The following is a 15,473-nucleotide window of genomic DNA, read 5'->3' on the forward strand; positions in this document are numbered from 1 at the left end:
CGACATATCTAACTAGTTCTAGAGAGGCAGAGCCAGCTATCAATCTAGCAGCAGGGTGGATCCTGACAATATTGTTGGGATCTTCCCCAGCTGTGCTGTCAGTCTATAGAGGGCAGTAGCCCGCTAGATGCTGGCTTTCAATCATAGGATGACATCAGCAAATGTATTCCTATGATCCAAAAGAGTTCTAAAGCCAAAAAAAGTTTTGTCTTTATTACTCTTTTCATGCATGCTATCACCCCACTCACCTAGCATGCATTACTGTATGCCATGTGTGTTGCGTTGCCATTCATTTGAATGACACCCCAACAAACCTCCCGCCGCTGTGCGCTGCAGTACCACACACTGCGCTGTACTGCATCTAACTTCATCTATTTTACCATGTTTTTTGTTACACCTATATTTAGGGTGTAACATGAAACATGGTCACAATCCCAGCCCCTCACCCCCAAATCATCCCCCTCTTATCAGAATCCTGGAGTTCTTCTCCCTGCATGATTCTGTAGACTGTATGCATTTGAAATTGGTGCAGCCGTGAGTGGCTCTGCCACTGTAGATAGGTCAACATCTACAGTATAAAGGGATAGGTTTATATGTAAATATTAAAGTATATTTCCCCTTTTGTAGTCAAATATGAGAAACCCCTACTAACACTACCCACTACCTTATAATTATTTTTACAAAAATATATATCAAACCTTTCCAGCTGTTTCTTTGGAGCATACAGTATTATACATAGGACACCACATTCAGCTTCTATTGGTCAGAATAAATGGCAGTGGGCAGATGAAGCACAGGACTTTATTTTAAAAGGTTCATTAACATACAATGCCTTGAGGTCTTTAACCCTTTGTAAGGACAGTCCTTCTCATCAAGTTTACAAGTTATAATAGAGATCTGCCAGCGCACAGTACAGACAGGATTAATTATTTGAAACAAAATTCCCCAACACCCCCCCAAACAATAAAAAACAGTTCTGAAAAATCCAGGAAAGAGCATCTAAAAAAGGAAAGCTGCAATTGTTTTCATGTTATGCTATGTGAATGAGAACAAATAAAAATAGGAGCTATCCTAATTTGGCTGCAAAAGTGAAAGTACACTAAATGATAGCTCATTTAGGTTGGGTGGGAGGTTGATGCAAACCTGACACTTGTCTGGAAACTTCAACCCACTTTTAAAAATGACTATTTTAGTAATCTTACCCTGAAGAAGAAAAAAAAAAAAGTATGACACTTCACTCAAGCACAACTACGTTGGCAGCCTGTGACAGTCATTTTGAAATCACTGAGCAAAAATGAAATTATTGCCTGACATTTTACTAAGGTGCAGAGGCTGTTGAGATGTGAAGTTGCACCCCATCCTTGTAACGCTCCCCCATACCTTTTTCTGCTGTGTCTCAAAAAGAAGCCGTACAACCACTTTTTATATGTAGAAAAGTATGAGTAGGCATTTCTGCCTCCAGCACATGAGAAAAACATGCACAACTGATGGTGTGCTTTCATCATTAAAAAATATATACACCACAAAAATACTCTTTTCTTTTAAAGTGGAACTAAAGCCCAGCAATTTTTTTTCATTTTGGATTAAGAAAGAGGGTCACAACCCCGGTTAGTTTTTTTTTGCCATCTGTGTCCCATTGAGATATCCCTTCACTTCCTGTTCGATAGCCACAACAGGTGTTCCCATTGGAAGAGTTCCCATCTGTTTCTGTTCTAGTGACAACTCACAATTTGGGATTTTCTTTCACCCTCAATGATAACTGTCACCAAGACTAATGGGAGAGAACTAATCTGGGACACAGACAACAATAAAAACATGAGAGGTCCTAACCTCTCTCTACGCTATTTTTTTTTTGGCTTCAGTTACTACTTTAACTGTTACATAGCTTTTCTGGTATCGACTGTTCCTTTATTCAACAGGGGCACACTTTTACAAGCGAGAGTGTTAATGAGAGAACCATGTATCAACTTACAGAATAAAAGTAAAAGGTAAAGGAGAGAAAAAACATACCTGAGAGTCATGTAATGGAAGACACACCGCTGAGATCACTAAAAGTATTACGCTGCAACATAAAAATATAACTTGTAACAAGCACAACTTGAAAAGCAAGATTGAAATTGCATTTTTTTATACTTAAAGTGACACTGAACTCAGAAGGTAAATCTTAAAAATGCATTCAGGTACCTAGTAACTATTAACAAACATGTATCATATTTCAGGCATTCAGGCTTGAGCTGCGTGGTAGGCCCCATTCACGCGCTTCAGCTGCGTGGTAGGCCCCATTCACGCGCTTCAGCTGCGTGGTTGTTTTTGTGGCTTTTTTTTTTAGTATTTGCATGTATAGGTGTTTTTGTGCATTTCTGCATGTGTTTCAGGCTTGAGAGGTTTTTTTAAAAATATTTTTTGCCAATGGAAAGCAAGTTACTAGGCATAAAAATGCACTTAAAACTTGTGTTACCTGGATCTTTTCACATTTTGCAGGCACTCCCATTTCAGTCTATTGGGGCCAAACCATGCACTTCTGCCCCTAAAGAAACTCATGTCATTTTTTAAGTGTCAAGGTTTAAGTGGCACTCTGCTCAAGTGTAAACGGGCTCCACTGGATATAATTGAAATCCCAGTGTCGACTTCTGAAGTGCTTAAAATTGCACTTCAATCCTGAATGCAGCACGTTGTTGCATCCCGGCTAGGTGGAAATCGACCCAGACGCCCACGGTGTCCATGTGGCTTCATAAAGTTGCTGAGGTGGAGAGAATGGAGGACCTGGTCTGGAAGAGGCCAACATGCTAAGCACTGCAGGACATGGTCATATTGGACCGCTTTTACGCAGACGACCGAATACAATACCCTGTTGCAGGGACCCCCCTAGAGGTAGGCCGCGACCGAACAGGTAGAGAAGGCGGTCCGGGAACTAGTGCCTGACCCCCAGGTCACCTATCCTTATTCCAGCCCTATCCCTCCCCGTACCTCTTCACAGCTCCTCTACCCCGCCTGCCCCTCTCCCTCCTTCTCCAAATCTTAGTATCAAATACCCCCTCCCTTTCTAGAACCTGACCCCACACCCCCCTTCCTCTTTGGTAATATCCCTGTGGTCTGTTTAGATGGCCGACAGTGGAGGATGGAGTGGCGGGTGCCGGCGCTTGGCCTTTTGGTAATACCTGGGCCCGCGACGGCACGCGGCGACTCCCTCCACCTTCAGATACACCTACTTATTGTTTCCACACGATCCCCGTATACTTATATGTGTATATGACTACCCTTCCTGAGTATAATCTGCTGGAAGTCGAGATAGTTACCTGACAAATGGCTGTCGTATAAGCTCCAAACGATGAAGACATTACAACCACAGAATATGCTGCTGCAATGTTTATGTATCACACTGTTTATCATCGGTTTTATCTGTATTACATATATCTGTCCTTCTCTTTTGTTTGGAAAAGACGGAAAACTTTTGAAAACTTTGAAATAAAGAATTAAAAAAAAAAAAAAATTGCACTTCAAATCACTCAGTTGTGAATGGAGTTGTGAATGGGGCCTAACAGGTCATTTATGTTGTACTATTAAGTATATGCTGATAGTTTAACATTATGTGCACAATTTATTAATAACCGCAGACAACATTTGTATTTAGATTATAAAATATGTTTTAAAAAGGACATATTGGACACTGTGCAGTTCTTAAAAAAAAAAAAAAGTAAAAAGTTCCCGAAAATGTATATTTCCGAGTCAGACGTCATATTGAAGGAATACATAGCGCTGATCTGAAATTTAGGTAGATATAGAATGCAGAGGTATTGGCAGTGATACTGCAGGCAAACTTCTAAATGTGGGGAGGTGACATTAGGAAGGGGAAAAAGAACAAACATCAATATAAACAAAAGTACTATAAAAGAGGCCTACTGACTATATTGGATGTTCCTCATTCAGATCCCTCCCTCGGCTAAAAAGTGAATCTACTGTAATAAAAAAAAAAACTTAAAGGGTCGCTGATGGCATCCTTGTTCTCAGTCCTGGTGGGCACTTGTGTACAGTTATCAAACAAACAGACACAGTTATTCTTTAAAATACAAACCAAACACCCAACAACAGATAAAAGAAAAATGTTTAATTTTTTTTACCTGCAGGTTCTTGTGTAAGAGCTTTGCTAAAAATAAAAAAGATAACATTTTGTTATTCTAAACGTAAACAGAAAAAAACGTAATAGACAGTTTTGCCACATAAACATCCACACACAATCCAAATACAATATACAAGGTTATATTATAGAACTACAGATAGGCCAAATCAAAAAGTAAGCATCCTAAAGTTCAACTAAAGCTTATTTTTTTTTAAAAAATTCTAATTAGAGTGGGGAGGGATTAGAAGACCTGTCAGTTTTTTATTGCCTTAGTTATTCACTCTCTTTAGGGAATATCTGCTGCCTGTTGCTTAGAATCTGAATAGTTAGGGAAATGTACACAATTTGTCAGGTTTCTCTACAAAACTTTGCCCAGACATTACAGCTTCTAAATACAATTCATAAATATATTTTATATAGCCCCTGCATTAGTGAAGTTACTGATCCTTCATTGTCCAGTCACAGGCTGGAGCACATCGATGACCAAGGTGTATGGCTCAACTGCAAGAGAAGAATTTGAGGTCACTTCCCTGGTTGTGTTGTCAGACTGGTATGCCCGAAAACAAAATTGTTCAGTTAAATATTTCATACAACTGTATTTCAAATATGAATTTAGCAGTTTGTCTACAGTTTTGCCTTCGGTTACGCTGGGTTCACACCTAGGCGTTTTTCCGCGCTTTCATACTCGCGGAAAAACGCTCAAACAGGGAAATGCCATTATTTTCAATGTGCATGGTTCCCATCTGGGCGGTTTTCCGCGAGTACGAACGTGCGGGAAACCGCCCTACGTCCAAAGAAGTACATGTACTTCTTTGGGGCGTTTTGGTCGGGCGGTTCCATTGGGATACAGCCAAGTATCCCTCGGAAACGCGCGTTTTTCGAGCGGTGTGTTTTACCGCGAATCGCGGTTAAAAAACCGCGCGAAAAACGTGCATATTCAATCCGCCTAGGTGTGAACCCAGCCTTAGTGGTGTAAAAAAATCTAATGGGTCGGTCACACACAGACTTCCTCTCCTGATCACAGCAGTACAGCAGTACGGAGCGGATGTCACCGCTGTGACATCCAGGTCCGAACAGTTTTATCCTTTACTTTGCGATGGAAGAAAAAACAGGAACTGCTGGACCCCATGTCTGTCTATGGGAAATCGGATGTAAACAGCCATGTGTCCATTTACATCAGATTACCACTGATCCAGCGCGATTCAGCGAAACGGATCTCTGATCCGTCTATGTCTCCGAACCCAGCCATAGACTTGCATAGGGCATCCGATCGGGTCCGTCTGAAAAACTGACAGGAGGACCCAATCGGATCGGCCGTGTTGTTCTAGCACTGTTCCTAAGCATGGTTGTATTTACTACAAGACTTTTGTGAGCAAGTGTATAGGACGAGCAGTTGGAAGGCCTTGGCACATTTGGACACTTTCATCCACCCATTGAGGGCCAAAAGAACCTCTACAACTCCTCTTGCCCATTACAAGAACTGTTGGAAGCAGTCTGGGGAAAAAACTGGGGAACAAACATTTTCATGGACTGGGAGCTCTGAACGCAACAAAAAGAAAAACCATGAAGCAAATAAAGGACTATGACATATGAGGTCAAAGATGATACAGCTTTCCATTGGCCAAAACAAAAATGGGTGAAGTGTGGTGACTCCAAGAAGATATCACAACACCATTTGTAATTCACACCTAAACTGCTGCATTAAGTGAGTTTGGTAGGTAGAGCCGAATGTACAGATGAGCACACCAACTTCAATGCAGAAAAACTAGAGATTGGCGGAAGTTTCCATGCATTTTATAAAAAGAAATGTGAGCAAGGCTCAGGTGTAATAACAGGGACAGTGAGGGAGGGTGAATATAAAGTAGGGGCAGTAATTGATCATTTCAGAAACTCAACATGAAGGTCTGATTGCAATTCTACCTATGTATGCCCAAGTTAAAAGAAGGGGCTGGCCATGTAGTGGGACAGTAATGAGGGCTCCAGGTCCAAAATGACACTGTGATACCTATGTCTGTAGCAACAGAACAAGGAACTCTGCCTTACTAGGTGAAGAATGTGTAAGAACCTATTTGATTCTGCCTACAGCAGACAGGTATGACAGCTGATACATGCACCATGCTATAACTATAGATACCTTTAGGGAGTGAAACAGTCAGACCAATGATAAAGGGATGTGAATCAAAGCTTTCAGAATACCCCACCTCTCTGAAGAACACTCTCTGAACTCCATAGGTCACAGCTTCTGCTGCATTGTGTAAAGTCAGAAAAACAGGAATGGGCTGCAGAGAAGAAAGAGCACACAGTTACTAAAATAATAATAATACAAAATAGATTTTTAGTTCTTTTTTTAAAAACCCTTTTATGTTTTAGCCAAAGCTAATACTAACAATAAGAATGTGCACAAATTGCATTAATAGGTGCACCCACAACTAATATTTTAGTTCTGGGCAGCTAATGGCAAACTGGCACCATTGCTGGCTTCTTCCATCTTCTGTGAAGACCAGCACAAGAAAGATCTCTGCCACTGAGTTTCCACATCTGCCCAGCTGACCCTGCCATTATGAAGCAGTCAGTTTCCATGACAGATTCTAAAATTCACTTTGTATTGTAGAAAATGCAACAGGAAGCAAGAGATGTTCCTGCTAATACTGGAGGAAACATACTAAGTAGATCCCAAAGCTACAGTGAAGTCTCCCCACCAGGGTCTTAGAAGAGAGGACAACTTGCCAGCACCACCAAAGGCTCACTGGTATGCACAGCAAAATTCTATTAATACAGGTGGTAGTATCTTTTTGTAGTACTCACGCATTTTGAAATGTATTTTATTTATCTGTTGCAAATGTTTCCAATCACAAAGAAAACTGCTTAAAACCTCATATGCCTGAGACAGAGCACAAGAAAACCTTTATGTCTGTGGAATGTAATGTCACCAAATATCAAACAGGTTCACTTTAGTGTAGGGGTAGCCAAACTTTGGCACTCCGGCTGTAGTACAACTACCAATCCCATTATGCATCTGCCTCTAGGAGTCATGCCTATGGCTGCCAGAGTCTTGAAATACCTTATGGGACAAGTGGTGATATCCAGGGTACGGCACATTGAGGGGGCACCACTTGAAGGGGGAAGCGCAGCTCCGTGGGTCAATGAACGTTCAACCAGAGATGTGTATGCAGGCAAGACACCGGCCAGAGCTTCCCAAGTTGCCAAGAGATGTGTATGGCCCTTACGCATCTCCCTGCCCAGCTCTTGGCAACCTGAGACGTTCTGGCTGGCATCCTGCCCAGCTCCTGGCAACCAGTGACAACAATTTGTTGTAAATACGCCTCTGTATGGGACTGTAACAGCTGGAGGGCCAAAGTTTGGTTACCCCTACTTTAGAGGATAAAGCTGGCCAAACCTTTAGCTAAACATTCAATGATGCCAATATTGAGTTAACTACTTTGGTCAAAAGCCCTTAAAAATTTCATCCAGACCTGCTACTTGAGATGGAATCCCAGACATATTAAATAGGTTTTGTACCTAGCACATTAGAATATTTGCAATTTTTTATTAGTGAATGGAGATTATATTTATGCTTAAAATATTGTTTCTTCAGATAAGAAACAAGAAACATTTTCTATCCTGCGCCTTTGATTTTTCCTTGTCTCTACGGTCAAAAACAAACTTCAATTATGACCCACTAACTATTATAAAAACATTTTTCAACTAAATTCTCCTGGTGTACTGCTTGTACTGATCAAGGCATTTGATCTCATCTTTACTAGTGACCAAAAATCAAGGTCCTCCAACATATGTATATTTTGTAGTGCCGCTGTCTGGTGAACAGTCGCTGCAGTATTCGGAGCCGGAACAGTGCTGAATTAAAAAAAAAAAAGAGGAAAAGGTTTCCTTCCTCTCATTACTTTAAAAAGGCGTGCGTCGGCAGCTTCCAAGACAGAACAAATGATGAAATAAACGTAAAGTCTGCTGCCTCACACGTGAGGCGTTATCAGACTTTGCCTCTTAGATACTCAATAGCGTTTTCACAGTAAAGCAGCACAAGCCATGGCAAAGGGGATTTATTTATCACTAGCTTTGAGCACAATATAGGCTTTGCGCTGAAAATCTCAAGAATAGAAAACGTTATAGATTTACATTCTGCTTATACACTGTAGTGAGGACTATTAACACATAATCTATAAATTGAATACCCAATATGCCCGGTACACAAAGTGAGCTCTCAAACAAGGCTCACAGAGGGGACAGAAAACAGATTTAAAAGGAGAACTCCAGGCACACAGTAAAACTAACAAGCAAAAACCTAAACTGTGCTAATTCTGAATACTTTAATCCTTAAACATTTTGTTGTATTTAACTACTACAAGACCACCCACCATCAAAAAATGTCCTGTCCTGAAGTAGTTATTTTTTTAAATTTGTCTGAAGCTTTCCTTTATTGTACTTGCACTTAGCCACCATTAAAGAAGACTTTTCACATTCTACAGAATCCTAAAAAAGTCCTTTTAATTGAGGAAAAAGAAAATGAACAAAAGTCATTGCTTTTACATAAAGCAAACATTGATATTGTATGTAAGTGTCCATATAACTTGGAGTAAACACTAGAGACAAGCAGAGCCCCTAAAAAAGACATTAATAAAGTTCATAACATAAAGTACATTCCTGCTGGCAACATCCCAGCAGCCAGACAATGCCTTTACGTTAAGCAACAGAGATGAAAGAAATGGAAGGTATATGAGATTATGAAAACCAGCTTTAACCTCTGGTAACCAGGGGAAAAAACAAAGCAAAGATTTATTTGTTATAGATACCAGTCTTGACAATGCCCTGGAACCAGCATAAATAATGCCCACAAAGGAAACCGAGGCAGGAAGCCATGATATAACGTCAGATCTGAAAAACAAAGTAGAAAAATATATAACTGTATTTTGGTTATAAAATGGAGAAGGTTTATTTATATTGCGAGAAGTGTTTCATAGTCCAAATGAAAAGCGAGCAGCCTAGGGCGACAAGGCTGCTCCTCCACAGATACAGTACAGTGGATGAACATCGTCACCTAGAACAGGGGTGTATTAGTGACAGAACCACCAGTAGAAGAGAAAGGAAAAAAGTCTGAAAAATAAAACCACTGCAACCACCCAATTTAAGAAATGGTAACTGCAAAATGTTACATTTTTGTACTTTAGGTACAGCCAAAGCAGGGGTTGGCAACTCCAGACATGCGTGCCAAGGCAGGCACACATTGGCTTTTTCAGTGGCACCTACTGCCCCTCTTGCACTGAGGACACTTCCTCCCAGTGCCGTTACTAGCAGGAGCCCCTAAACTGCAACAGCCCACTGCTCTTCCCCCACCACACAGCTGTAAGAAATCCGTCCAGCACTTAAGGTGTAGCTGATTTTAGGGGAACAGAGGTGTGCAGGCAGGAAGAGCAGCGGTAGAACTGATGCACAGGGGGTGCAGTGATGCAGCATGTGTGTAGGTGGGTATAGTGGTGGAGGAACAGGTGGGCAGGGGGGTACAGCGGTGGTGGAACAGGTGGGCAGGGGGGTACAGCGGTGGTGGAACAGATGGGCAGCGGGGGTACAGCGGTGGTGGAACAGGTATGCAGGGGGTACAGTGGTGGTGGTGGAGGAACAGGTATGAAGGGGGTACCGTGGTGGTGCACTGTGTGTGCAGGTGCAGTGATGAAAAAACAGATGTGGCGGGATTTAAAACGGTGCAACAGGTGTGTAGAGTGGTGGCAAAGGTGTGCTGAGGGTACAGCTGTGTAAGAGATGTGTGAGGGGTGCAGTGATGGAACAGGCCTGAGGGGGGCTTCAGTAGTGGTGCAGGTGTTTGGGTAGTGCAGTGGTGGAAGAGAGGTGCGGGGAGTGCAGAGGTGAGCAGTGCAGGACAAGGGATGCAGTGGAGATGTCCTGTCGTCACCCCTCCATTCGACATAAGTCTTTTTTAATTGACTTTGATCGGCGGAGCCAGGCCAAACATCCTCAGCTGAACATGACTGCATGTATTACAATAGCTCAACAGGGAAGATTCCACCATCCACGCTGTTTAGCATGATTGGAGAAATTGTGCCTGCAGGGCAAACCCCCCCTAAAAAACTAAAAAATTAATTGCGGGGAATTTATCAAAACTGGAGCATTCAAAATCTGGAGCAGTTGCCCATGGCAACCAATCAGCATCTCTCTTCAGTTTGCTCAGGTAAGATTTGGAAATGAGACGGAGAAGCTGATTGGTTGCCGTGCAGAACTGCTCCAGTTTTGATAAATTCCCCCCAGTGTGTATGGCCAGCTTAAGGCAGAACTGCAAATGCAGAAACACTTACAATGAAGTGCTGCAGCAAATATTTCTTTCTGGGAACCCATAGTTCTACTTTAAGTAAATAACGGCCAGATCATTGCATAACTTTTAAAGTTGGCTGCTCAAGATTCTAGATCCAAGTGCACAAAAAAAAAAAAAACTTAAACCACAACTCTTCATTTACAAGAGGCAACCTGATTTCTACTAGAATTGCACTGAGTTCTGTCAGTAGCTTGCTTCATAACTCTGCCCCCCAAAAAAGGGGAGAGACAGTGGAGCATTCCTGAAGGGACTGGCTTAATATTTCAGATAATAAATTTCCGGAGTAGATCGCTTCCTGTGGTGTTTGAAAATATTTTGCATTGCTCTGTACTGAAAACCTAATGAAGGGAACTTACTAGGACTGGAACAGTTGTGCCTGGCAACCAATCATTGTCTAGCTTTCATTTTCAAAGTTTACCTGAATAATCTGAAGATAGAAGCTGATTGGTTTCTATGCACAGTTGCTCCAGATGCTGTCTGCGGGTTTAGTAAATCCCCCCCACCCATGTGTTTACTTGTGCAGATTATGCACAATATTCTGCAAATATACTATACTGTAAAGCCCTGCAGGCTGAAGAAGACGCTTGATTCTTCCATCCATGCTATTGTATTTTGACAGCCAGCTACCCGAGCTGTCAGAATACCTGCCCCCCACTCTGTCTCTAGTTTAAAAGGCTGTGAATAGAGTGTCAGTTACAGACAGTCCACCTTATCTACCGGCTAGTAAGCTGCAATATATTACATTTCAGTAAAGAGTCCTGTGTGACAGTCTAAACAGGTCCTAAATCCAAGTTCTAGGCACTATATCAACTTTATAAAGTAAAAAGACATCTTCCTTTACCTCTCCTTTATTTGTTCCTCACACATTCCCCATATCAGTCACTGTTGCTCACAGTGGCAGGGTTCCAGAAGCTAGCAATCCAAAAAAACAGTGGATGTCCTCAGTCTTCAATGTTGAATGATGTTCGGTAATGAATCAACTGTTAAGACTGAGGAGATCTTGTGGCAGTAACTAAGTACTGTGGGGGACACCTTTGCATTGTAAAGAGTATTGCAGCAAGTTTTTGTACATTTTTTTTAAACCAGCAATGGTACAGCAGAAGAAACAACAGGGTGCAGTGGGGGGTGGCAGATTAAAAAAAACAAAACCTGTGGGGGAGCAGCAAAGTGGTAGCGTGTGAAGCCACTGGTCACCGGAAAGGTAAGTATACATGATCTTTTTTAAGTGACCCTGGGGCCACTAAGTAAATTTGAGTGACACTAAACTCAGGAGTTAAATATCTGTAGATCCTCAAATCATCTCTGAATTCATGCTGACACTGTCCTTCCTTCTGGAGAGTGGCTACTTTTGTTCCCCATGGTCCCTGTGTGTGTTGTAAAGTAGCCACCGCTCCAAGCTCACTCACGTGATGGACTACAATCTCACGTTTAGTTGACCAATTCAATTCCTGAAAATCATTTTGCAGCAGACATATTGGCCTCTTCAGTTTAATAATGTTTTTTTTTTTTTTTCCTACATTCTCAATGGTTTTCTAATAGTTATTGCTACATACCATTGTTCTGAACTATGCACTCCAGTCCCCCTCTTGTTGTGGCACATACTGCCATCTGGTGGTAGCATTGACACACTACACATATAAAATACACAATTTACCCTTTTATTTAAAAAGATACAAAATAAGGTTTTCTTGGAGTTTGGGATTCAAGTGAAATATTTAAAACCAAGGCTTTACAAATACAACAAGAGTACAAAGTGTATCCATGTTTGCATAGTAACATCAGGTCCATGACTGCGGTACAAACTGTTAAGTCACTTATCAGCACTTCATGCAAGCCTTTGAAAACAAAGTACATGGCACAGTTCCCTAGTGCGTTATCAGGCAACACAAACCCAAAAACACTTTTGACCTCAATTACCTATATGTAGTTTATGAAAGAAAAAAAACACACAATTCAACTAAACTTGAAAAAGACACAGTATCTAGTATCAACACCACATATATAATAATCCAACAAGGGTTGGTAATTTAATGGAGAATTCTACAGAAACACAAGAGGACAGGAACAGCCGTAATCCCTGACTGGAAAGAAAGTCCAGAATTACGGCAGGAAGATCTTCAGTATCACATATACAGTGTGGAAAATAATTATTTGATCCACTGCAGATTTTGTAAGTTTGACTGCTTAGAAAGAAATGAAAGGTCTATAATTTTTATCATATGTGTTTTTTCAATGATAGAGACAGAATATCAACCAAAAATCCAGAAAAACACATGATACAAATGTTATAAATCCAGTTGCAGTTCAGTGAGTAAAATAAGTATTTGATCCCCTACCAACCAATAATAATTCTGGCTCCTCCCACAGACTGGCTATGTGGTACACAGATTAGTCCTGTCAATTTAAGAAGGTGCTCCTCACGACAACTTGTTATGTACAGTGGGGCAAAAAAGTATTTAGTCAGCCACCAATTGTGCAAGTTCTCCCACTTAAAAAGATGAGAGAGGCCTGTAATTGGCATCATAGGTAGACCTCAACTATGAGAGACAAAATGAGAAAAAAAATCCAGACAAATCACATTGGCTGATTTGAAAGACACCTGTCCAGAGAATCTCTTTCTTCCATTCAAACCTTACCACCATGGGCAAGACCATCAAAGAATGTTAGGGACAAGATTGTAGACCTGCACAAGGCTGGAATTGGCTACAAGACTATCAGCAAGAAGCTTGGTGAGAAGGAAACAACTGTTGGAGCGATTATTCGCAAATGGAAGGAATCCAAATAACCATCAATCGCCCTCGCAACTCAATTTATAACATTTGTATCATGCGTTTTTTGGGATTTTTGGTTGATATTCTGTCTCTATCATTTAAAATACACCTATGATAAAAATTAGAGACCTTTCATTTCTCTGTAAGTGGGAAAGCTTACAAAATTTTCCTCACTGTAAGAAGCAAGAAAATATTAAAAGGAGAACTATGGGGTCAGTGTTTTTCCCCATAGTTCTCCTTAGGGTAACGGGAGGACACAAACTAGCGTCCTCCCATTACCCTAAGCTCAGTATACTGCGAGCTACAGCTCGCGGTATACTGAGACGCCGGAGCGGATCCCGACGTAGATGACGGGATCCGCCCAGCTGCGTGAGTGACAGCTGGCTCTGCCTATCTAGAGGCAGAGACAGCTGTACCCGCCCCCTCCCCGTCCGTTCCGCCAGTCAGCGCTGGCAGATCGGAGCGGGGAGAGGGGAATCCAGCCCTCCCCCTGTCACGGCAGAGAGCCGTGACAGGATCGAGAGGTGAGTGAACCTGGTATGTGTTCGCTCACCTCCCGATCTACTGAGCCGACCTGTGACAGTCTCATTGTCACAGGTCGGCTAGAACTATGAGGTGAGTGAGAAGCACCCCCTGATAGTTCTCCTTTAAAAGGAGAACTATGGGGTCAGTGCTTTTCCCCATAGTTCTCCCCAGGGTCACGGGAGGACACAAACTAGCGTCCTCCCGTGACTCAAAGCTCAGTATAGCAAAACAAATGACAAACACACTCAACAATTTGTCACCAACTATACAGTAAGGTGCACACGAAATGAGCTTAAAACATTAAACAGTAGAAAGGCATCATGGCACACTCACAAGTCAGCATGTAAAAAAACTTGTCTCACCACTAAGGTTAATAACAGAGGTTTGGATACACGTCTTCTGCAGAAAATGTGAAAGCCGCACAGCCGCGCCAAGGCACCTCTTATAGTGCGGTCCTAACTCTAAACTATGAGAGTCTCCATCTTGAAACACATGGGGGCCGAAGATTTCAAATTGGGTGCAGGTTTGTCAGGAGGAAGCCCAACCTCCTTAAAGGTCTCAGTGGATTTTGGTGGCGCTATGATCACAATATTTCAAGCAGTAGATATAGGCAAAAAGTTTAAGAAAAAAAAAAACGCTTTAAGAGCGGTTTAAACTTACCTTGCTTTCACTGCGCGCTCCAGTCCGAGAAAACGAAACTGCTCCGGCGGCCGCAAAGCATCTTGGGGCGGGCGCATGTGCAGTTCGGATTCTCGGCCAGGAGACGAGCAGAGACGCAAGGTAAGTCTATGGACGTGTGCACCCGCATGCAGACACCGTGGGATCAGAAGGGCCAGCAAGCAGAGAGGAGTCAGCGCTGGATAGGAGAGCCGCCGCACCGCGGGAGGGACAGATGAAGACATCAGGAAAGAAGAGGAAGATCGGATTAAGAGACATCATAGACATCAAGGTAAGTGCTGACTTTAACATTGGGGGGAGGGAGGGAAATAAAAAAATAAATACTTTGTCACTTTTAGGCTGGGTTCACACCTAGGCGGATTGAATATGCACGTTTTTCGCATGGTTTTTTTACCGCGATTTGCGGTAAAAAAAAACGCGCGTTTCTGAGGGATACTTGGCTGTATCCCAATGGAACCGCCCGACCAAAACGCCCCAAAGAAGTACATGTACTTCTTTGGGCGTAGGGCGGTTTCCCGCACGTTCGTACTCGCGGAAAACCGCCCAGATGGGAACCATGCACATTGAAAATAATGGCATTTCCCTGTTTGAGCGTTTTTCCGCGAGTATGAAAGCGCGGAAAAACGCCTAGGTGTGAACCCAGCCTAAGTTGAGGAAACATTCAGTTTGCTAAGTGAAGAGTCTCTATTCCCTTAGTAAATCAACCCTGCTGTCTCTCAATCCTTGTAACAAGCAGTCTTGTGGATATTTTTTTTTTTATTTGTAGAGCTAGTCACAAAGTCCCTTTTTATCCAAATTTTTAAGAATGTAAAAAAGGTGTGATTCCTATACAATTCTTAATTTAGATAACACACACACACACACACACACACACACACATTATATATATACAGAACATCACAATATTCATGTATGTTGTATATATCTGATCTGTTCAGGGTTTATTTGTCATCCTACGTTTATTTTTTCTGTCTTTTGATTATCAGGAGGCATTTTTTACTTCCAGGTCTAACATTTATGACACCCCACTACCCCCCCCCCC

At 42.0% G+C, this 15,473-nt stretch overlaps 1 protein-coding gene across 1 annotated transcript in view; it reads right to left on the reverse strand.

The window, feature by feature from the left end:
• Positions 1 to 15,473, reverse strand: part of TMEM241 (transmembrane protein 241) — an 89,327-nt gene that overhangs the window by 63,509 nt on the left and 10,345 nt on the right. Inside the window, exons 4-6 of the mRNA XM_018566753.1 lie at positions 8,926 to 9,007; positions 6,319 to 6,396; positions 2,011 to 2,097 (exon numbers count right to left, since the gene is read on the reverse strand). Coding sequence (XP_018422255.1) covers positions 2,011 to 2,097; positions 6,319 to 6,396; positions 8,926 to 9,007 — 247 coding nt within the window. The remainder of the gene's footprint in view (positions 1 to 2,010; positions 2,098 to 6,318; positions 6,397 to 8,925; positions 9,008 to 15,473) is intronic.

The sequence above is a fragment of the Nanorana parkeri genome, unplaced genomic scaffold, assembly GCF_000935625.1.
Source record: "Nanorana parkeri isolate BGI_ZX_2015 unplaced genomic scaffold, ASM93562v1 scaffold971, whole genome shotgun sequence".
Classification (NCBI taxonomy): domain Eukaryota; kingdom Metazoa; phylum Chordata; class Amphibia; order Anura; family Dicroglossidae; genus Nanorana; species Nanorana parkeri.